The 22633-nt window shown below is 40.9% G+C and overlaps 1 protein-coding gene across 1 annotated transcript; it reads left to right on the forward strand.

The window, feature by feature from the left end:
- Positions 1-13: 13 nt before the first annotated feature.
- Positions 14-16089, forward strand: SRD5A1 (steroid 5 alpha-reductase 1). Its single transcript, XM_071553658.1, has 5 exons — positions 14-408; positions 2774-2940; positions 5519-5620; positions 7296-7446; positions 10283-16089. Exons 1-5 carry the CDS (start codon positions 80-82, stop codon positions 10347-10349), a joined length of 816 nt encoding a protein of 271 aa, XP_071409759.1. The 5' UTR covers positions 14-79; the 3' UTR covers positions 10350-16089.
- The last annotated feature ends 6544 nt before the right edge of the window (positions 16090-22633 follow it).

Consider the following 22633-nt stretch of genomic DNA (forward strand, 5'->3'; position numbering starts at 1 on the left):
GGGCCGGGCGGGGCGGGCGGTGCCCGGGGACGCCGCGGCGCGATGGGGCTCGGTATCGGTGTCGGTGTCGGTGTCGACGATGGCGGCGTGCGCGGGCTGCGATGGCGTGTGCGGGTTCTGGCGCAGAGTGGAGGGCCCCGAGGAGCAGCGGCTGATGGAGCTCTTCTCCTACGCGCTGATGGCGCTGGGCGTCGTTTCCGCCCTGCTGCTCTGCTTCATCCCCATGCCCTACGGTCGGTACTCCTCGCGGCGCTTCGGCTGGCTGCTGCCCGCCCGCGTCGCCTGGGCGCTGCAGGAGCTGCCCTCCCTCCTCGTACCCATCGCGCTCGCCGCTTGCGGCGGCACAGCCATCGCCGCCTGGCCCAACCGCGTCCTGCTCGGCTGCTTCGTCCTGCACTACGCGCACAGGTGCGGGCGGCGGCGGGGCCAGGCGGCGGGGCGGGAGCAGGGGCCGGTCTTCCTAGGAACGCCTGGCTGCTGCTGGTGATGCTGGTGCTGCTTGCCGGGCGAAGCGGTTGAGGTTCTCGTGTTAAGCAGCGCTTGTAACTTAATGGAGCCCTTGGCGCTGCCGTGTCTTGCCGCGGGACGGGCGCGGGGCCGGCGGTGCGGGGTCGCTGCGCTGTGCGGGCCCCGTGGGGCTCCCTCGGCTGCTGCGGCACCTCCGGGCCCGACCCTCCTGTCAGCAGTGGCCCCATCAGGCCGCCTTAAGGGACAGAGTGTTCCAACAGGGGAAGTCCAGCACTGTGTAGTATCGATATAATTTCAATGTTGTGAAACTGCCTGTTTTCATTTCTGCCTTTCAACAGTGTCTCTCAACAGCGTTCATTGAAGGGGTTGGACTGGTGAGGGTTTTCTCCAGCTCAGGATATTCAGTGGTTCATTAAAATACGAGCAAATCTGAGACCAAGTGCCCTGTGCTGCCGTGTAGTCAGCTTGGCTATTTCACTTGAAGAAGGCAGCTTAGCTGGAGCTCAGGTGTTGGGATTCATACATTTTCATGCTAGCAAACCAAAGATAAATTTGCAGGTGCCAGCTGCTAGGATAAGAATGGAATTTGTCTAGACACCTTGAGCTGGTGCAGAAGCAAAAAAAGAAGCCTGCAGAATAGCAGTAGACAACACAAAATCTGTCTTCTGAAATGGCAATTTGTTTTTAGCAATCTTGTTTTAATGAAAACTGTCATGATCAACTCTACTCCTCTGGAAATCTAAACAAATATAGTGTCTGTCTGATATACAATACAATTTCTAGCTGTTAGAAGTGCCTGTTACTGTTCTGGGTCCTTGAAGGCTTTTGCTGTTGATGAGTGCTGCTGTTTTACCCAGAAGCTTAACTTCCTGACAGAGTTGGCTAAGGAAGTCCCTGAATTTTTCATCTTGTGCAGTATTTTAAGATAGCATTTACAATTTTGTTCTTTTCTGTTAGGAAATGGGACTCAGGTAAAATTTTGCTGTTCCCTTCAAGTTAGGGACAGTACCTACTGGTCATACTCCACAAGTAATTTTGCTGCCATACTAATACAAGAACAATAGATTTGTTAGTTTTCTGTTAAGCTCTGTGTGGCTGACAGACTGTTGATTTCCACTGCTTAATGAGAGAAGCTGGTGCTTTTGACTGAAAGTATTCCATATGCTCAGGATGGAGAAGGATGCAACATTGGTTGGTCTGGTGGCTGGTTTTGCAAACCCACTTTCCTACACTTAAGGGTAAAGATATTAGCTTTGGCATGGGATCTTAACTCAATCCTCGGTGTCTGGAAATTGCTAGGAATGTGAGGCAAAGATTTGTAGAGAAAGCAGAGCTCAGCTGCAATTTGTTTTTTCCAATTGTTTGTTGCTATTGCCAGACTGAGGGAGGCTTCCATAGGTAAACGTAGACTGGAAGAGACCTCTGTTATCCAGTTCCTTTGCTGTGATGCAGCATGCTTTAAATAATCCTGTTAACAATTCTGTTACTCTTTCTTGAAAGCTGTTAATGCTTTTGCTTCCTTTGGAAAGGCTACTTTGAAGCAGTAGTCCTTGGGAAGGTGGAAAGCACATGACGAATGCTCAGGTTTCAGTAATCCTGCTCCAGTATCGCTACAGATTGTAATTAAATCAATAGGCAATTGGGAGTTGGCTAGTTGCACCAGCAAGAGCAGGAGAACATTCACATGCTCTTCTTTAGAACTTACTTGTTTATTCCCATAATTCCCCAGGAAAAGCAATCAAGATTCCTTTCCCAAATGGGATGGCAATTGTGGGTTTGCCATGTCTTCAGCAGGTGTCATAGGGTAGACCAAAATTGTTGAGGTGAAGCAATTAATGTTTTAAAGTGACTTTTAAGGTAGGGAGGAAACTGAGCTCAATTACCTTCATTTTGAGGGCATTGACTTTTCCCCCAGAAGTGCTGGGGGATTTGGTGTAGGGATTGTGAGACTTGGCTCATTTCAGAAAGCTTGATAATACTGAGCATTTAGGAACAAAGGAGGATAAAAATAGGCTGTGCTAAACGTCAGTTGTCTTTACTCTCACCAAAGTTATTGCCTTGAATACAAAGTTCAAAATGTCTGTCATAAAGGGAGAGAGGACTGGTCTTGTTGCCTGATTCGAATTACAAAATAAATGTTTAGGTGTTAAAGCAGGTGCAACTGTCCTTTAGAAAAGGGACCAAAAACTTTAATGCTGAGAATTTGAAAAGTAGGATAGTGTGGACTATGGATCACAGGTTTTGAACTTCAAAACTCTTTTTTTGTTTGTTAATATAATAAATTTTCTTTCCTTGTTTGCTATAGGGCACTCATATTTCCTCTTCTGATCCGTGAAGGAAAACCAACACCATTTTTCACGTTTGTGTTAGCACTTCTGTTCTGTGTTTTCAATGGGTACTTGCAAGGCCGAAGCTTAAGCAACTACGCAATGTACCCTCCGGGCTGGTTGAAAGATCCATGTTTCATTGCAGGTGAGTCACATAATGTTACGAGAACACCAGGTATAATTGTCCTTTGTCTTCACAGCTTTTTATTGTAATTTTATACAGTATTTAATGCCATTTTATAAGTCTTCTCATAGTTATTTCTCTTATTCGTGTAGCTGGAAGGCTTTTAACCTTTTTTTACTTTATAACTGTGAACTGACATTTCTTTCCCTGACGTGCTAGGTGAGCTTACTGACATCTTTACTCTTTAACACCAAAGTAAATACAGGTCATGTATGTTTTTTTCAATGTAGGAACTTGAAGCCTGCTGGTGTGGAACCAGCAGGATGCGTGTTTAGAACAAACAAAGCAGGTTTTCTGTGCAACATGTAAATTGAACAGAAGTAAACGAACTCATAGAGTAAAAATCTCGGAAGGATAATTGCTAACTACAGAGATACCACTGCTAATGCCACAAGATCCTTGTGTCTGGATATTTACGTGTGATACACACCTGCCCCAACACACCCACTCTCGTAACAGTGGTGAACTTTGTCAAAGGACAAAACTGGCCCGCAAGGAAGTGGGTGGAGGGGTTGATCATTCACTCCCAATCCGGAAGGGAGGGTACATTTATACTTGAAGTCATATGGATATGACTAAAAGCTAAGATGCTAAATGAGGAAGTACTGTCACACTATTTTTTTGTTTCTTAGGCATCTATTTTGGTTGACTATCAAAATGATACTATGATTTTCTGATGAAGTCTTTATGGAAAGACCTTTTTCATCTGAAAATAAATCCGAATATTTTGCCTTGCCAGTCAAAGGCAGAATACTGGCTGTGTAGATCCTTGATCTGAACCGGTACCATCTGTTTTCATTCTGTAACCAAAAGACATTAGTGTTTCCCCAGGATTTTTCAAGTCTTTCCTAGCAAGAAAAAGAAGTTTTTGTCTTTATTGCAGTGCTATTGTGGATGACAATAGAGGACCATTGTGCTAAATGCTGTCTTGACTATGTAAGATTGAACAAATTTAAATCAAAGTAAGTTCTCTTGCCAATATTAGGAGGAGTACTGCTTGTGTGCTAAAAATGGAGAAACATGCAGCAAAATTACAGTATATCTAATACATAATAGATCATAGTAGTATAGGTATATAGTGTAAATTATAGTATGTCTAGTAATAAAGTATATCTGATCTATCTCATGATGATGTATTTACATTGACTACATAGTTGAAAGGATTATGGTAAAATCTTACTACAAAAGGCACTTTACATATGGCATCTGCACACCTTAATTACTAATGAAAACTTGCTATGCTGTATGAACAAAAGGTTAACAAACATGCTTGTTCACAGGACTAAATTCTGCTGCAAGCTTTAGAATGTAAGCAGATAGTAACAAGTTAAGCAATTAACATTTTTTAATTTATGTGGGTAAATAATGGAGAGAGCCTTTGGGCAGACACCTAATTTTTTTTTCAGAGCAGACATTTTCTCCCAATACATATGGTAGCGGACATCTAGGTTCTTTAAGAAAATGCAGCCCACAAGGGCTTGAGAAAAGAAAGCTGTTAACATCTTGTTTGAGAAGCAAAGTCCACTTACATCTGTAGCTTCACTAAGAAAGGTAGCTTAAGTCTTGGTAAAGTGTTCTCTGACAACCTACCAGTCTTCCAATGTGGCCTTATACACCTGGATGTACAGTTAGTGCCTTTGCTGTCATGGTCACGCTACTGGATTTCTCTGTGTTGATAAAGAGGCATCTGAAAGGCTCAAGTTATTGGTGGAAAAAAAGCAAGTTTCTTTGTCTGGCATGTGAAGTGACTTTGTCCTAGAAGAACATCACTGACATATTCTTGGTAATTTAAGTAAAGCTGATAACTTTGGAGGTGGATTCAAAACAACACCACAGCTCTATCCATCTTGTCTGCTCCTAATAGCGAGAAATGCTGCCTTCAAAGAAAGACAGCATTGATAACAAGTTGCTGAAGGATGAAAATAAGGAATTTCAATCCGAAATTCCTTTTGGTTTACCCCATAGTTGCAGCAACAAGACATAAGGATGCAAAATGAGAGAACAAACCCGGTTTCTATGGTAGCCTGGTGTAAACAGCTAAACCATTTTGCTGAATGACACAAGTAAATGGTATATTAACTCCTTCATGGTTCTATTCCTTTTGTTGCACAAAAGTCTATTGTGGAAATTCTGGTGTGCTACCAGTAAGAAAAGGAGCGTAGGGCTACGATATTTCCCTCTGGGAAGAATGAGAATGGCTGTTTCTTTCAGTGTTCAAAATTTTAGTGTATTTGGTTTTCTGTTGTGGAAGTTAGGGAAGTACACATGTTACATCTGCTTATGTGCCCACACATACATTTATACAAGTCTAGCAACGTAAGAATAACCTTAATACTTGCAGTACTATTTCCTGTCTAGGGAGCTGTTGATTTCTGTGAGCTCTGCTGGGACTGGCTGCCACCAGAGTTATTTATACTGCTTACATTACTACTGCTTTGAGACAATATGCCTAACATGTGATACATGACTGCAGTTTGGCTTCTGAACAGGTGCTTTCACTCAGTGTACTAAAGATAGTACTTTAAATATTTCTTTTCAGGTTTTATGGGGTGGTTGCTTGGCATGGCAATCAATATTCATTCTGATCATATTCTCAGAAATCTGAGAAAACCAGGGGAAACTGGTTACAAGATACCAAGAGGTAAGTGAAAAATGGTATAGAAATTCATACAACAAAAGTATTCTCTCATATGAGAAATGGTAGAGAGAGCTGGGACTGGAGAAAAGGCTTAGTTTACTTTTTCCTTCTTAAGCCAAGTATTGTAAGGAATCTGTTTCGTGACACCACTTGTCTTGTGCAATTCTTTGGAATTCCTTTTAAAAGGGGTAAAAATGTCACAGTATTGCACAATTTTTCTGAGAATCAGCAGGAGAGTGGAGAAAGTCCAAAATTATCAACCCAGCGTAGGGGCAGGAGAGGAACACAGAAAATACTCAGTGAGTGGCCCATCTAATGTCCTGTGTTTGAAGAGGGAGGTACCTCAGGTAATCAGAGAACAGCAACTACTGTGGAAATGGAGGTACAGGAAAAAGAGACCAGAAATCCAAATGAATTAGGGCATTATAGACTCTGGCCTTCATGGGAAAATGGACAACATGAAAGATTTTCTTAGGGAGCCTATTGAAGTGTTAAGGTTTATCAATGCTTTTGGAAACGTTGGACTCTTTCAGGTACATTATAGTCACTGAGAGAAGAGAAATAATACTACCTCTTAATTCTGCTGTTTCTGTTTTTTCTCTTAGTTGTTGCTTTCTCTCTTTTACTAGTTTGTTGGGGTTTTTTAATAAACTTGGAAGAACTAAGATAGATAAGGCAGTAGACTGTTATTATTCACCCAGAAGGTAACTTAAAACTTTAATAGATGTAAATCCAAGTGCTCATGTGAAAAATGAATATGAACATACTGTACTCTGTTCAGCATACAAAAAAATTCTGAAGGAAACAAGATGTTATTATCTGCAAGATCAGGAGGACCTGGTCTTTTTGATGTTGCTTATCCAGTTTAAATGCTAGAATTTCACCTCTCTTTTGTCAAAAATGTAGAGTAATTAAAGCATGGTCAAAACATGTCCTTCATTACACTTGGCAAATACTTGTTTGTTTAGTTGCACTGTAAAGCATATACTGAGACGTTATCAGTTTGTACACTGACTTTGGAATTAGGGTGGAAGTTCTGATTTTACAAAATTGCCGGCAGGTGAGTACTCATTGTTTATAAATAATTGTCTTGCAACAGATTTAACATAGACTGCCAATTCCTTTTTTCAGTGAGTGTCAAGGCTGGAGCAGCAGACCTGATGAAGAACGGGGAAAAAAGGGCAGCACATTTTAAGCTAGAAACTAAATTTGGGACTTTACCTTATAATAATAATCTTGTTCATAATTTTAATTTCTGAAGTACTTAAAGAAATGAAACATTTTAGGCTAATAACGCTTTGAGTATTTTCTGGGACTCAAGGGAAACCTGTCTTCTATTTTTACATGTTATAAAAATGGTTTAGTTTATGATCAAAGAGATAGTTTGATATATTGTTAAATAATTATTTATGAAGGCACGTACTTGCTTCTGATACTAGTAAATCTGCTTTTCTTTCATTATTTGAAGAGGAAAAATGGAGCTAGAGAAAGTCTGTCTTAGAAAGAGGCCTGAAGTGATGGTGAAGTCATGGTGCAGCTTGAGCTGAAAAACACTGCTTCCACCACCTTTAAAAGTTATATAAAGGCATTGGTGATGTAACTCCTATTTGATGTACAGTAAAAGATAGCATTGGACATTTCAGTTATGGTGCTTTTGAAATAACTGTTCTGCTTTCAGGAGGAATGTTTGAATATGTCAGTGCAGCCAACTTTTTTGGAGAGATCCTGGAATGGTTTGGGTTTGCCCTTGCCTGCTGCACCATTGAAAGCCTTGCATTTGCAGTGTGTACTCTTTTCATCTTGAGTTCAAGGGCAAAGCAACACCATCAGTAAGTATTTTTGTCTTATAATTTTTGTTGTCTCTGCCACACTGCATTTACATTTTACAAATTATGCCTCATCACACAGGGATGTTGCAAAGCAGGTCTTGTGAAAGAGAGCTGCTCTAGGGGAGAATATGATAGAGAACAATCTGAGAAGATGAAGCACTGCAGAATTTCACCAAGATAGTACGGAGATAAACACACACAATATGCAATGAGATGATCAAAACAATGTTTAAATGAAGGTAGTTCATCCTGGATCTGTAAAGATTGTAGACAAGTTTGGCACTATTGTATTAATTATTGTATGTTATATTTTCCCTTGCTGCTTGAACTGGTTTCTACAATATTAAAATTTTGAAATTCATGCTAGAGTAGTCTTTAACAGGCACACTTTATAGTCAAGTCTCTACCATACTGTCTATAATCAAGTGAATGGACGATGGACAGCTCTGGTAGAGGATATTTAATAAAGTCTCTGCTCTAATTAAACAGTTTGACTGCTAATGTACTGCATTCATAATGTGATTTTCCTGCTAACAGAAGGATTGTAGTTTGTGAAGAGTAGTTTCTTTATTCTCTTTAAGGAATAGTATGCTTAAAGAAATTTGAACATGTTAATCTCATTTAGGTTATTTTCAGCTTCCTGCTTTGGTTCTCATACTGAAACTTAGTGGCATAACAGGAAATAAACATGAATTTATGGAGGGACATAGGTGTGAAAAAATGCCATTGCTGATGGTCTGTGAGGGCAGCCATGGGTATATCTAGTGGAGTCCTGAAAACCTCCAGAAAGAGAGGTTTTCCTGCACCTTGTTTATAGGGTGTTCCAGGTCTATATTACCCTCCCAGTGAACAAGTTTTTCCTACTGTTCAACCTGAACCTTCTCGGCCTGTTGCCTATGACCATCTTTTCTTTATCACCTGCTATTAGTGAGTAGAGTTGCAGAGTATCTTGGATTAGGAGGAGTACCTGAAGGTTACTCAGTCAGCTGATGTGACACGCAACCACCCTTTTGCCCAGGGCCTCATCCAATTGAGATCTGAGTGTCTTCACAGTTGGAGGCTTCAGAACATCTCTGACAAAGCACTGAAACAGGATTTTCCTCATTCTCATGGAGAAGAGGTTTTTTTTTTCCTTATGAGCCGGTGGAATATTCCATGTTGCAACTTTTATCTCCTGGAACAGTTGCTGTGTGCCTCCAGGAAAGGTATAGCTCTGCCTTCTCTTTAATATCACAATAGGTCAATAGGTGTTGGAAGACTGCAATTAGATGTGTCTCTTCGCTTTTTTTTCCCCTAGTCTGAACAAACTTAGTTCTCTCAATGTCTCCTTGTTTATGTTCCGGCTATGTAGTTGTCTTACTGACCATCTGCTGGATTCTTCTTCAGTTTGTGGACACCTGTGTTGCACAGGAAGCCAAAAACTGGAGGCAGTAATGCAGATGCATGCTCTCAGCTGCTCAATGGTGAAGAGGATAAGCCAGGCCTTCCTTTGACTTATTGGCTCTATACTTGTTAAGGCAGGCCTTGGGCTTCATCATTGCAGGGAGCCATTATTGACTCATCCTTAACTTGTCCACCAAGATGTTCATATCCTTTTGTGCAAAACTGCTATCTAGCCAGGCAGCCTCCACCCTGCACTTTTGCATGGAGACACCGCATTCCAGCTGCAAGAGTTGGCATTTCAGTCATAATTTTGCTCCATTGTCTTGAGTAACTCCCCTTCCATGACCTGCAGGCAGTAACAGGGCGCCTTGGTCACCTCTTTGCCAAGATAAGCAGGCTCCTCTGTCTCTCCTTATATATTACATTCCTTAAGTTCAAATTCCATCATTGGTTTCCATCAATCCTGAGCCTTGATGCCACTCTTTCAGAACATTAGGAAAAGCTAAATGTTGTTAAAGAAAATAATTTGCATTAAAGGAAAAATGCAAAAATTGGAAGAGGGGTAAAAGAAAAAAACCCCAAAAATGTCAAGTCTATTTAAGTGAAGAAACATTTTAGTGTAGTCTGTTTCGTTTAAAAAACTTAGAATAAATTATAGTGTAATGATGGTATTCCACAGCTGCAGCTTATTGTGCATTGCGTGTTTTGTCCTCTGCTTATTCCAGCCTTGCTCTTGCAGTTAGCTATTGATAATATGAATGTCTGCAACTCTGAGGAGCCAAGGCGAAGTTAATGCTTTTACTTCAGAGAAGCAGAAGAATAAGTATTCGAAAATGGGAGTAAATGTGTTTGCTATAAGGTGAAAAGACAAATAACATTTGATAGTGCTATGTATGTGTTCTTTGTTATTTATCTGGATTTGAAAATACTGATGATCTTTGAGAGGTATTACCAGTAAGGCTAATGTAATGTTTGTCATACTCAGTTTGATTATCCAAATCCTGAGTGAAACTGGAGATGTTTCTGTTCAGGATGGGGCTCTCATGCCAGTATGTGAAATATCCCTTGCTTCTATGTGAAGTCATTATGCAATTACATGTATTTAGTTTAATTTCTTCCCCTTCTACTTCTAAAATGCAAATACTCATAATGCATAATAACATACATTTTGAAAGAACAGGTTATTCCTTCCCTGACTGCTCTCACCACATCTGTGGTTTTGATTTCTCATTGCTGGCAGCAGTAACTTAGTTTTATTGTAGCTGGTGATTAGATGTTGGTAGGATGAGTGCCATATATGCTATTTTTGTATCCAGAGTAGGTTTTAAAGGCACTTTTTTGTTTGTAGACAGAAAACATATGGATTAAATCGAAGACATTGTACAATTACTTAATTTCCTCAACAGCACTTGAAAGACTCAATACTCATCAGCTTTCTGTCTTTGTTTTTCAGATGGTACCTTGAGAAATTTGAAGACTACCCGAAAGACAGAAAAATTGTGATCCCATTTTTGTATTGAGCTGTGCTTTTAACACTATCTGAGATGAATGCTTTTAGTGACAGCTAACATTTTACAGGTGGTGTCAAGTCAAAACATACTCTGATCCTCACTGTGACAAAGCCTTTCCATCAGTGCTATTGCTTTCTGCTTTTTCCTCTTAATGGTAACCCAGAATCTGATGAACATGGTGAATAGGAACTGAAATGCTTTTCCAGCAGTGAAGCACCTTCATAAATACCTTAGGCAATGAGTCTGACTGCCTGTGCAGGCTTCTGCTGTTTCCACTCAACGTAGTCACACTGTCCTGAGGATTGTGCTGTGAGCTCGGTCACCCTCACTGCAGTCTGGATGGTGTGTCCTGCCTATTATTTGCCTGCATACACAAATAGGGTTGATTTTATTTTTTTCCTTGCCTTTCTAATCCTTTCTTCCCCCTTACCTGCATTTTCAGGAAAAGTGATAATGTAGACCAAGGAATTAAGTGAATACAGTTTCTGTTAGGTGAGAGCCAGTGTTCTTTCTCCTCTTTGCCCTCTTACATGTGGAGGGATACTGTATAGATAATAGTTAATGCTATTTACATAGAAGTTGTTGTCTTCCCCGAGTAATAGATAATATTGTCATCTACCTCTTAAAATTGATAGTCATCTCAGTATGCAATATGTGTCTTCTCACTCTAAACTGCTTTTGGAAGGCATTCTTTACTTAGGATACTTAGGCCAGTCTAGTACTATTAAAATTGTGTAATGTTTTCTAACTTTATAAAAAAACTTGGGAATTTTACAAAATTTTCTTACTGCATTGTTTAAAAAAAAAATCAAGTGTTTTACTTCTTCTGTTGATAATATTCTAGATGACTTTATATTCTGAAATATTTTGTGCTGCTTGTCATGTTAGTGCTCATACCCCAACATTTTACTCATGAAGGACTCCAGAATGGTTTCAAGAATGTGATGGGATTCCAAGCATACAGACTTTCAAGTTTCAGGCACATCTGTGTCCTTTGCACGCTTGTGATAATAATTTTTTTAGAATTCCTAAGAAACTCGACAGAAGCTAATTTAAAAAAAACAACAAAAAAGAAAACAAAACACAACAACGAAATTATAATAATAAAAATCCCCAAACAAACAAATTAACAACAAGAAAAAAAAACTTCCACATAATCCAAAAATTCTGCTGCTAATGTGATTTGGAAATAAATGGAAATCAAACTTCCACCACATGTCTTCTGATCTGTTTGCACTTTATTTTGGATTTTATTCTTCAAAACAAGTTGGTAATTTACATTTGCCAGATGCCAGGTTTTCCAGTACGGTACTGCATAAGATTTGTCTAAAGCTCAAAATTCTTTCTTTGCTGTGGAATTACACTGCTGTAGTAATCAAAGTAATGGATCTGATAAAATTTACCTTTAAAATTTTAGATGTTAGTTTTCTAACTTACCTACAGCTGAGCCCTTGGACTGCCAGTGGCTCCTTGTAATGTTGACTGGCAGAACAATTGTCCTGCTCTCAACCAGCATGTAAAAAGTCCATCTTTGGGAGAACAGGAATACCCATTTCTTGATGCCAGTGTCATTACTTGATTCTCAAACTGTTTAATTCCTTTAGTGTTTACATGTTTCTTTAGTGTTTTACAGGAAGTTTGAGGCTTCCCCTGTTTTTGTTATATACTATAATTTAATGCTTTGATCATAGATCTTTTGATGAACACTCAGTCATGATGTTCTCTGGAGACAGAGAGAGAGGATAGTGAAGAGGATGATTTACTCCTCAATTCTAAAATGGAGTTAGTGGACAATAAAAGTTCAATAGGATCACTGAAAGCATATTCTGAAGAGAAGTTTAGAAACCTAGTCTTGTATATTAGGATATTTCTAAACACAGTCACATCTGTAGAAGGTTTTTAAAATCTTGCTGTCTAAATCATTCAGCTATCAAAATATGTTTTAGTAGGGGAAAAAATACAGTATTTAAAGACCAGTATCTACTCAAAGAGTTTAAATTCTTGCATAGTTTGTGGTGAATTGGTATCTTGTATCTTCAGGGATACATGTTTAAAAATTGTTAATGAGACAACCAACCAGTAAAAACAATCAGGCTACAGCACTTTAATATATCTTTTTTTTTCCTTCTATGAAAAGGCAAAGATTCTTTTAATAGTAAAGAGTTAAAGGCCTTTGTGTTCAGTATGTCTCCTTACATTCAAACACTCAAGCTCTGTAGTCAGTAGTCTTTTATCATAGTTCACAGAAAACTTGTACTGATGCCTCAGTTTTGTTCTGCTGCTATGCTGCTAAATACTTGGCTAAAAGTTCAGCTGCTTTGCTCACATAATGTTAATTTGCAGTTTGCCTGTAGTGGGATGGGGTTCTGAAGTGTGATGGTCTGACAGTTTATCAATGTTTTTTCTCTTCTTACAGAAGAGAAAAAGCTGAGGTCTATGGGATGTGTATATGCCAGCGTGTTTAGGAATTCCAACTGATTGGATTAACAACAAGAAAAAACCCAAACCAGAATGTTTTGTACTTTGTGTGATTATATTTATTTTTCTCACTATACTTATAAAACCTTCACTAAGTAAAATACAGGTTTCATTTGAGGCAGTTTATTAGAGCCCAAGTCTTATGAGGAGCAGCTGACTGAGCTGGGATTGTTTAGCCTGGAGAAGAGTACGCTCGGGGAGGAAAGGGGAAGGGGAGGGGAATTTTGGTTCTCTCTACAGCTACATGAAAGGAGGTCGTAGCAAGATGGTGGTTGGGCTCTTCTTCCTGGTAACAACAGAATGAGATGAAATGGCCTCGTGTTGTGCCAGGGGAGGTTTAGATTGGATATGAGGAAAAATTTCCTCACTGAAAAGGTTGTCAAACATTGGAACAGGCTACTCAGGGAAGTGGTATAGTCACCATTCCTGGAGGTATTTAAAAGACATGTAGTTGTGACAATTTAGGGATACGATTCAGATTCAGTGGTGGACTTGGCAGTGCTGGGTTAAAGATGGGACTCAATGATCTTAGGGGTCTTTTCCAACCTAAATGACTCTGATTCTTGCATTTCAAGACCCAGGTACACTGGTGAAAGCATATGATCAACTTGGTCAAATGCTAGAACTGCCTTTTGTTTAAACAATGTCCCACTTATTTGTTATACTTCACTTTTAATCCCTTCTCTTTTCAGCAGCTTTGACAGAATTTTTCTGTTGGAAAATACCTAACACTGAAAAAATTTTCTTAAGAATACGTAGTGTGAAAGTGAACTCTGTTTAGCCCATTCCAGAGGGAGAAAACATGCCTGCTTGCTATTGGGTATAATATCTGTAGCTTTTTTCTTTTTTAAGAGATACTTGCAGTCAGATTGGCTACATCTTTCCCCCAAATCCCCTACTAATAAAGTATGATTTGTGGTGTCTTGCTAGAATACTTTTTTTTCTTGTTAGTAATCCATGCTCTAACTTGTGGAGGTTGAGCAAGGTTTTTATACCAGCAGTTTCATTATCCCAGTTGAGATCCTGGGGACTGTAATAATAAGGTTGGATTAGAATCCCCATGTGAACTATACAAGATGCACTCGAAGCAATTATTAAAAGTCACAAAATAAATTTGTCCAGTGATACATTCTTTATTATCTAAAGCAAAGTGTGTAGCTGAGATGCTCTACAGTTGCAGTTAGAGCAAAGATTAACACAAGCAGAGGCTACTTGTTTGGATTCCTCTCCTGCTTCTAGGTCACTTGAAACAGCTGTAGCACCTGCTGTTTCAACTATTTTAATTGTAGTTCAGTATCATTATCTTTTTAAGTAGCAAAGATAGGGTATAAATGACTTGCCTTATAAACTTGTATTCTACCACCAGCCAGGAAATCCTGAGTGCCTACCACAGAGTTTTTATAGCCTATTTGTGAAACACCCCTCATAAGCACCTGGTTGTGATTGAAATATATTAATAATTTTAGTATGAGACTGTCCAGCCTGTTCTATGTTATTAACTTTTGCCAATAACAGTTGCAGTTGTTGAGGAAGCCTTTCATACATCAGTTTTGTGAAGACAGCAGACTGCTGGGTAAAATTGCACCACTTGTTGCAGTGATCTGTCATCATTTATGTGCCCACACAAAAAAACCCATGAAATACATGTATGCAAGTAATTATGGAAATTCATGTTGCAGGACAAGTAAAGGTAAATCCTAAAATGGGTTACATCTGAGAAAGTTGCACAACTGAAACTTGCTTTTAAGCTTCTTGAAGGAACGTGGTTTGTACCTCCCTTGCTTGGTTTACTATGTTTGCTTAAAACTCAAAGCCAATACATGATGCTTTGTTGTGTACAAGTGGATAGTGGAAGCAGTAGGTTATTTGTTTGTAGAAATGGAACAAAACCTATGTAACAATTGGTACAACATTTGGTGCAAAACTTCTCTGGAGATTATGTGTTACCAGTGTGCTATCAAGACCCTCTCAATGGCGGTGTTTGTCCCTCCTCCTTAATATTTCCACCTTCTTCTTTTGAAAATACTTGTTTGGTTTCTGAGAGGACACAGTGGCTGCATCTGAAGAGATAGCACTAGCGAACCCAGATGTTCCAGCTGCTTGTCAGAGACTGAAACAGTTAATGGCTTAAACATTCTAAGATCACCAAGACTTTTGTTCACTGTAGCAGACTGTAAAGAAACAGCTGTTCACTCAGCAAAGCCTACTCCTCCCTGAATATGCCTACTGCAAAAGGACCTTCAGATCAGATAGCTGGGTGCCATTGTCCAGCTGTCCCAGGTGCAGAAGGATATGCATACCTGAAGCTACAAACGATTTCCAGATAAGGGAAGAGGCTTTTAAGAGGCAAATCCTGTGAGGTGGGATAATCCTTCTCATCATGCTAATGTCCTCCCTTACATGATAACTCTGCTGTAAAAATCCCTCCAGACCTTGGAGATATTTCGCATCTGGCCTGGGCTGTTCATCTCAAGTGCTGGATCAGCTGGATGGACCATGATCAATGCTGAGTCTTAGGAGGTGTCAGAGACTCATACCATGTCCTGTGACACTCTCCATTGTAAAATTCCCAACCCTAGGGGAAGTACAAAGGGATTCACACCTGAGCTTGACGTGTATAATAACTCATAAAGTCTTTGAGTTTTGTGGGGGCCTTCCCTCAGACCCAGCGGATAAAGATCATTACTTCGACAGGAGTGCAATCAGCTCTTCAAGCAACAGACACAGGAGGCTGCAACTACCAAGTTTCACTGCTGGATGCAGTGGGTGGAGTCTATACCTATCTTTCCACCCTCTTTTTCTTTCTTTTCCTTAGGTGTTATTTTTATGCCTTAAGGCAGTTAAATGCCACCCTGACACCTGATCTCATCAGAACTCGGAAGTTAAGCAGGGTCAGCGCCAGTTAGTAATTGGATGGGAGACCTTCTGGGAATACTGGAGGCTGTAGGTTCTAGTCCTCGGGACTTCTCTGTCACCGTCCAAGCTCACTCAGCTGTGGCAGATGAACCTTGGGAGTTAAAGGGTGTGGCCAGTTCTGTGCACGCTGTGCCTCACCTAAAAAATCCACTGCGCAGGCTCGATGGACACACCCACGTTGGTAGAGCCCTTCCCAAATCTTCATTCACAAAGCCAAGCCATGATGATGATTTTTATGCCTTAATATTGTTGTATTCCTTATGCATTGCTGCATTACTATAGACGATAACACCCAAAATGGCAACAAACCTGTTTACCTTTGAAACAAAATTCTAAAATAAACCCTACCTATGTTTACAAAAACCGATTGTTCAGTGTCCTTTCACACTGGTCCACCCCAAGGGATTTATTAACAACAGCCTGGGTTACCCTCCCCTTCTGGGACAGGTTGTAACACTGCTCTGTGAGGGTGTGCTCCATTTCTCTTGGGCTATTGAAAGGGAAAACTGCTGCAAACAATTATAAACTTCCACCAGAAAAAAAAAGAGCACCTGCTATTATTGTGTCCTGCTGGCTGCTGCATTGGGCTGGAGTTCAATCTTTCTAATGTATGTCAGTGTATTGGTGGACAGTCCAAGAGTTTTCCAGCTGTGCCCCTCACTCCATGTGTTGTGTTTACTGCAGGAGACCACGAACTAGATGCTATAAAGAGCCAGGGTTCTGCTAATGTGCAACCAAACCCTGTAACAAAGCAGCCCAGTACAATAGTGCAGATTCGCAGGATTTTAATGTTTTGCAAGGGCAAATATGTTTCCTCTTTTATTCTCTGCCTGTATCTTTGGAAAATAGTGGTGGTATTGGAACAGAACTGACTTGAAAGTCCCAAATAGCATTGTAAAAGTGTTCAAGCATTAAAGGAGAGTGATTAGTATATGCTAACATCAGTAACCAAAGATGAAAATAGTCCTTATTATGCTTCAAATAATCCTTGCAAATCTTTCTAGCCCTCAGAACTAAAGAGTAATAGATTAAGCATAATATTTAGCTTAAAACAGCGCAATATATGATCATTACTGATAGAATAAAGTAATCTAGGAAAATTAGTTTAGAAAATATGAATAGCTATGCAGACACCATGCACCAGTGTAGTCTTATGTATAGAAAGCTAAATGACCAAGAAAAAATTAGCTATTTTTATGAGCAAAAAGAGAACTAGTTTCTTGATATCCAACCTAAACTTCCTGACTCAGCTTCATGCCATTTCCTCAAGTCCTGTCGCTGGTCACAAGAGTGAAGAGATCAGTAAGGACAGGCTCGTGGATTGAGATAAGGGCAGGGAGTGAACAGTAACCTGTTACTATCATGGGCAAAACAGACTTGACTTGGGCAAATTAGTTAATTTTTCACCAATCAAATCAGAGTAAGATAATAAGAATAAACCCCAAAACTTAAAGACACCTTCCCCTTACCCCTCCCTTCTTCCCAGGCTCAAATTGACTCCCAATTTTCTCTCCCTCCTCTCCACCAGCAGTGCAGAATGATGGGGAATGGGGGCTGCAGACAGTTCATCACACAGTATCTCTGCTCCTCCTTCATCTTCAAGGGGAGAACTCTTCACACTCCTCCCCTGCTTCAGTGTGGTGTCCCACCCACAGGAGACAGTCCTCCAGGACTTTCTCCAGTGTGGGTCCTTTCTATGGGCTGCAGTTCTTCAAGAATTGTTTCAGTGTGGATTCCACCCATGGATTGCAGTCCTTCAGGCACAGGTAGCTCAAGTGTCGGTCACCTGAAGGGTCACAAGTCCTGTCAGCAAACCTGCTCCTGTGTGGGCTCCTCTCCCCATGGGTTCACAGCCCCTGCCAGGAACCTGCTCCAGAGTGGGCTTCCTTCACAGACACAGCTTCCTTTAGGCATCCCCCTGCTCTGGCATGGGGTCCCCCACAGGCTGCAGGTGGATCTCTGCTCCAGCATCTGGAGCACCTCCTTCCTTTCCTTCTTTACTGACTTAAGTGTCTGCAGGGCTCTTTCTCTCACATATTCCCACTGCTCTCTCCAGCAGCAGATGTGTTTTTTCTTACTATGCTATCCCACAAGTGCTACCTCTTCAAGAATACATTCAGTGCAGGTAGGTCGGTGTGCAGCTGCAGTGGGAGCTGCAGGGTGAGCTCTGGGGGGCAGGAGCCCAAGGCAAGAGGCCAGACCCTTTGCACAACAAAAGGCACAAGGGACCTGTGGCCCAGCCGGAGGACTGAACACTCAGGGACACTCAGGGGCAGTCAGAGACACTCAGAGGCACAGCAGGAGCCCACTGACTTTCCCACACTTACACTGTGGCGGTATAAAAGCCCAGGATGCACTTTGTTTAGGGGTCCCTCCCTGGAGGGACCAGTTCGAGCTGTTATTCTGATATTGCACCGTGATTAAGTTATTTTAAGGATCTGGACATCTGAGACTGGTATAGGAAAGCTGGGGTGGGGCCCAAAAGGAAACCTGGTCTGAGTGTGGGGGTGCAGCTGCAAGGGGGCCTCTGTCTCAGCTCAGGGGGTGCAAATGTACTGCCAGAGTGGCTCCTAGGTGGTCACACAGGGAAGTTTTCTTAACACTACTACCATCTCCACTGGGCTTGACCTTGACCAGTGAGAAGTCCATCCTGGAGCCAGCTGGCATTGGCTTTGCTGGACATGGGGGAAGCTTCAGGCAGCTTCTCACAGAAGCCACCCCTGTAGCCGCCCCTTTACCAAAACCTTGCCACACAGACCTAATACAAAGGTTGAATGAATAAAATTTCAAAATAAAACAATTACATGGCACTTGCAGGAAAGGTCTTTTGAGAATTGCTTTAAGTGGTTTTCCTAAGCTGAAACTGTCATGCAATGTTTTGGAAGGTAGCCATTCCAGACTTCAAGGAATAATATGCTATAATTACAACTTTTAAAAGGGTTACTACTGAAAGTCCATAAAAACAAAGTAAGAGTACTTTGTCTCCTAATTCTTCATACTAGATACATTGTCATTGCAACAGCTTATAATTTTAATTCAAAGTAGACAAAACAGGCAACTCCTTTACAGATGCAAGCCAATCTGCTACTGTGGCTAAGCTTCAGAGATTTTCCTGAACATTTACATTTCTGAATCAGATCAAAAAAAGATAAATACCAAGTAACACTGCACATAACAAACCATGCCTTATTTTTCATCAAGTAATAATGTCATCTTCTACCACTTGATGTCTGCATTAACACTTGGCTAATTAGAAACATGGACAGATTATTTAACATTTTCTTAGATATAAAAAATCCCATCAAACACTGTTTCCAATTGTCTTATTGTGGCACTGCACAGATATGGGCTCACTGCATACCTACTGCATCACGGTGTTTGGTCCCCTCTAAGCACTGTCTAGAGCAGAAATTGCTAGTCACACTACCAATTTCAAGGACAGTCCCCTCCTCTAGTTCAGGAATGCTGGAAGCAGACAAGAACATACCCCCAAACATGCATGCATATGTTATCAGCAGAGGTCTGCACGAGCCATCTGTGTCTATGTTACACAACGTGTAGAACCACAAGGAATGCTAACCTTCCTGCTCATGATCTTCTTTATCCTCCACCCCCCAGCATGGCAGCCCTCAGTAAGCTGCTCCATCCTCCCTAAACTTACTGATGACTAGACCAGTTCCTTGCCTGCAACCTGGGCATAGACCTCCATTTGGCATCATAGCGCTTAGCCAAGTAGGCCAGGAAAGATGCAAACCCACAATGAAAATTTTTAAATTCAGCCTTTCAGAGGCCTACAAGTTTCATTTTGGTTTGAATGTTTTCTGTCTTTTACGGGGAAACATGTCAATACAAATGTAAAATGTGGGCCCCTCTCACAGCTGGGCTCAGGCACCCAAGTCTGGTCAGCACCTGCCCCTGGATCCTCTAGTCCCTGGCACCTGGATGTCCAAGCCCCTGAGTCTGCAGCCCCACTGCCATTGCTGTTACAGCCCCTCGCTTCCTCACAGCCATGCACACGCACATGGAGACACAGTATGAATCCACCATTAGCTCTGGAGGCATCCAGCAAGCAGCTCTGGATCCTCACTCCACAGCTGACAGCACTTGGGCACGCAGAACTCTGAGACACCTGCAGCTCCATCCTGCCTGCTAGTATATTGAGTTGGTTCTCTTCTCAGATTTTCTCTAAACACCTTCAGTTAAATAAACAAACAAAACCCCAACACTCAGGGGAAAAAAAAAACTATTCAGTGATTTATTCATGTAACATAGTTCTACACATAGTGAATTTATGGACTATTTCATGAACTGATCACAAGAGGAGTTACTGGATACCAGTTGCTTGAAAATCACTTGTGCTCAGTCATCTCTAATGTTCCTTGGTTCTTGACTAACAAGTTCTAACTTTTATAACCTTTTTTTTTCTCTGAATTAATGTCCTTTCAGCAAAATATGTTTCCCTTAGCAATCAGATATGACTTTGTAAGTACAAAATCTCTACAAAAATTTGCACAAACAGAATTCCTGTCTTATGTTCTCAGAAGGATTTTAACTTCTCTATCCAGTTCCCACAAGTGAAGTACTCATATATAAAAATAACTATGATGCAGGCTGGCCCATATATGTGCAGGCTGAACGGAGAGGCTTTCCAAGCCTCAACAGAAAGCAAAGCAAATGAGAGCTGTGGCCAGCAAGGAAAAGAAAGCTTCTCTAAGTCAATCATAGGACTTTGTATTAGTATGTAATTATTAGTCTCATCAGTTTGACAGCATTAGTCTCTATCTAGAAAATAACTGCAGAGAAAAGATTGCTTACCAAAGCAGACTTCGACTTTGTAGTGGGGATTTCTGTGTTTTGTTTTGGTTTTGGGATAGGGATGTGTGTTGTTGGTTTTGGTTGGTTGATTGGTTTTAGTTTTTTGTTGGTTTGGGGTTTTTTGTTGGTTTTGTTTGGTTTTAGCTTTTGGGTTGGGATCTTTGTTTTAATAATATCAAGACTTTAATATAGAATAGTTTGTGCTCATGCTGGTGAATTTTAGGCAAAGCACTGTTTGCAGGAGGAGCAGAAAGGGAAATGCTGGTACTGATCAGAAAAGTTAGGTTATACATTTATTAGTGATTTGCAACTTAAATATGTTCTAAAGTAGATGAATGTAGAATACCATGTAGCAGAAAACACAAAATACAAAGTGCATCTCTATTGTTTATAGAGATTGTTTTCCATAACACAGTATTTTTCAGTCTAGATAAGTATATCTTCATAAGCATTTGAAACAGCAGCCTTTGAACAGACTTTCATTTTAAGTAAATCACTTTTCATAAAGGTTGTCCAGCAAGGATTTGGAATGGATACCAGTGAAGTCTACAGGTAATTTTGGTCTATAGGAACAAGGTCCCATACCTTTGTTAACCGCTGTACAAATTCCTCCAGAGAAACATACTGCCTTTTCCTACTCTGCTCCAACACCAAGGCCAGATGTTTGGCAGCAAGGTTGGGCAGAATTCTACCTGATCTAGAAAAGGTTTTATCTTTTCTAATGTATACTGTAAATATCTTGTTCAAGCAGATCCTATTTGAAACTTTCCTGGGTAGTTGATGAGATCTGCCCTGAGACATCACAGCCTGTTTCTTCTTCCTTGTGGGTAACTGCAGACATAATTTCTGTGGGATCAAAACATTTTGTCCATAATTCTTACTGGCTTCCATGTGGCCCAAATGAAAGAGTTCAAACTGAATGTTTGAGAATTCAAAATGAATCCAGCAAAGGATTATGCCATGCAGTAAAAATGTCAAGAAATTTTTCTTAGCAGGTGTGGAGAAAGCTAAGGCAGAGCTGTCTATCCCATAAATGGCACAGTCAAGGTCAAACTACTTCTGCGTCCTAGCCCTATGCTAGAGCCTTTGCTAGTAATAACAGATGATTTCCAGGCCAGTGCCAAGGAATAGAATCCTTATGGCAAGGCCAAGTAGCACATTATGCACTGTAACCTCTCTTCAACAAGAAACATATTACACTCAGAGCAGGGAAAGGATTTCACTTGTCACAAGGATACTGAAGTAGAAAGTGTCAGGAAGAAACACAGGGAAAAAGGTAAGAAAGGCAGCTTTCACATCTTCAGGACAGATCCTTGTAAGTTTTCCTGTCCAATCCCAGTAGATCCAGTCCAGTCATGGTAGATGAACTGAGCAAATAAGATGCAGAGACTGTGCAAGAGTTATTCATTCAATGCATTTTGTTTTTTCCAGCATACAAGATGCATAGGAAGTACTGATCTTAACTTCCTGCACCAGTAGCCCCATGGCTTAACTGGGTTCTTGCCACCATGTCTAAAGACAGCTGAAATTCTGTGTTTCTGTAAGCAGAATGAATACTCCATCTACCTGCTCAATGGCATCAGTCAGTACCACACTATGAGTCCTGCCAGAGACTCTGCAAGAAAAAAGAGCATCACATTGCAAGCTTCGTCTGTCAGCAACTACAACAAAGATCTCGCAGTTAAGAGCTGTTCAAGACAGGCTCTGGGCTTCAGGGTTGTCAGACTACTCACTCACTTGGGAAGTACAAGAATTATCAGTGAACTGTCTGAACAGCAGGACTCAGTGGAGAGGATCAACCGCCTGTGAAGCCTCCCTTATGGCCTCACTACAGGACCACAGAGCTGTTTCTAGGCTTCTGGATGCTTTGAGCCAGTGGTGGATTTGAGGCATGAGGAAAAGTAAAGCTGATCCACCAGAATGCCAGTCTCTCCTTGCTCTGGTTCATGACTTGCCTGGAGAAGTGACAGCTATTCTGCTAGCTCAATCTAAGCCCAGTAACCATAGGCAACCAGAAAGCCCAATCTGTTTCAATGCTGACATTTCACTCCTTCTTCCTCATGCTTTTTTTGCTCTCACCACAA

Source organism: Pithys albifrons, chromosome 4 (genome assembly GCF_047495875.1).
Source record: "Pithys albifrons albifrons isolate INPA30051 chromosome 4, PitAlb_v1, whole genome shotgun sequence".
In the NCBI taxonomy this organism is placed as follows: Eukaryota; Metazoa; Chordata; class Aves; order Passeriformes; family Thamnophilidae; genus Pithys; species Pithys albifrons.

Coding starts and splice junctions, on each gene's coding strand:
- SRD5A1 (XM_071553658.1), top strand. CDS start 80: ATGGCGGCGTGCGCGGGCTGCGATGGCGTGTGCGGGTTCTGGCGCAGA. Junction 5,621..7,295: donor TGGTTACAAGATACCAAGAG/GTAAGTGAAAAA, acceptor TTCTGCTTTCAG/GAGGAATGTTTGAATATGTC. Junction 7,447..10,282: donor AGGGCAAAGCAACACCATCA/GTAAGTATTTTT, acceptor TTTGTTTTTCAG/ATGGTACCTTGAGAAATTTG.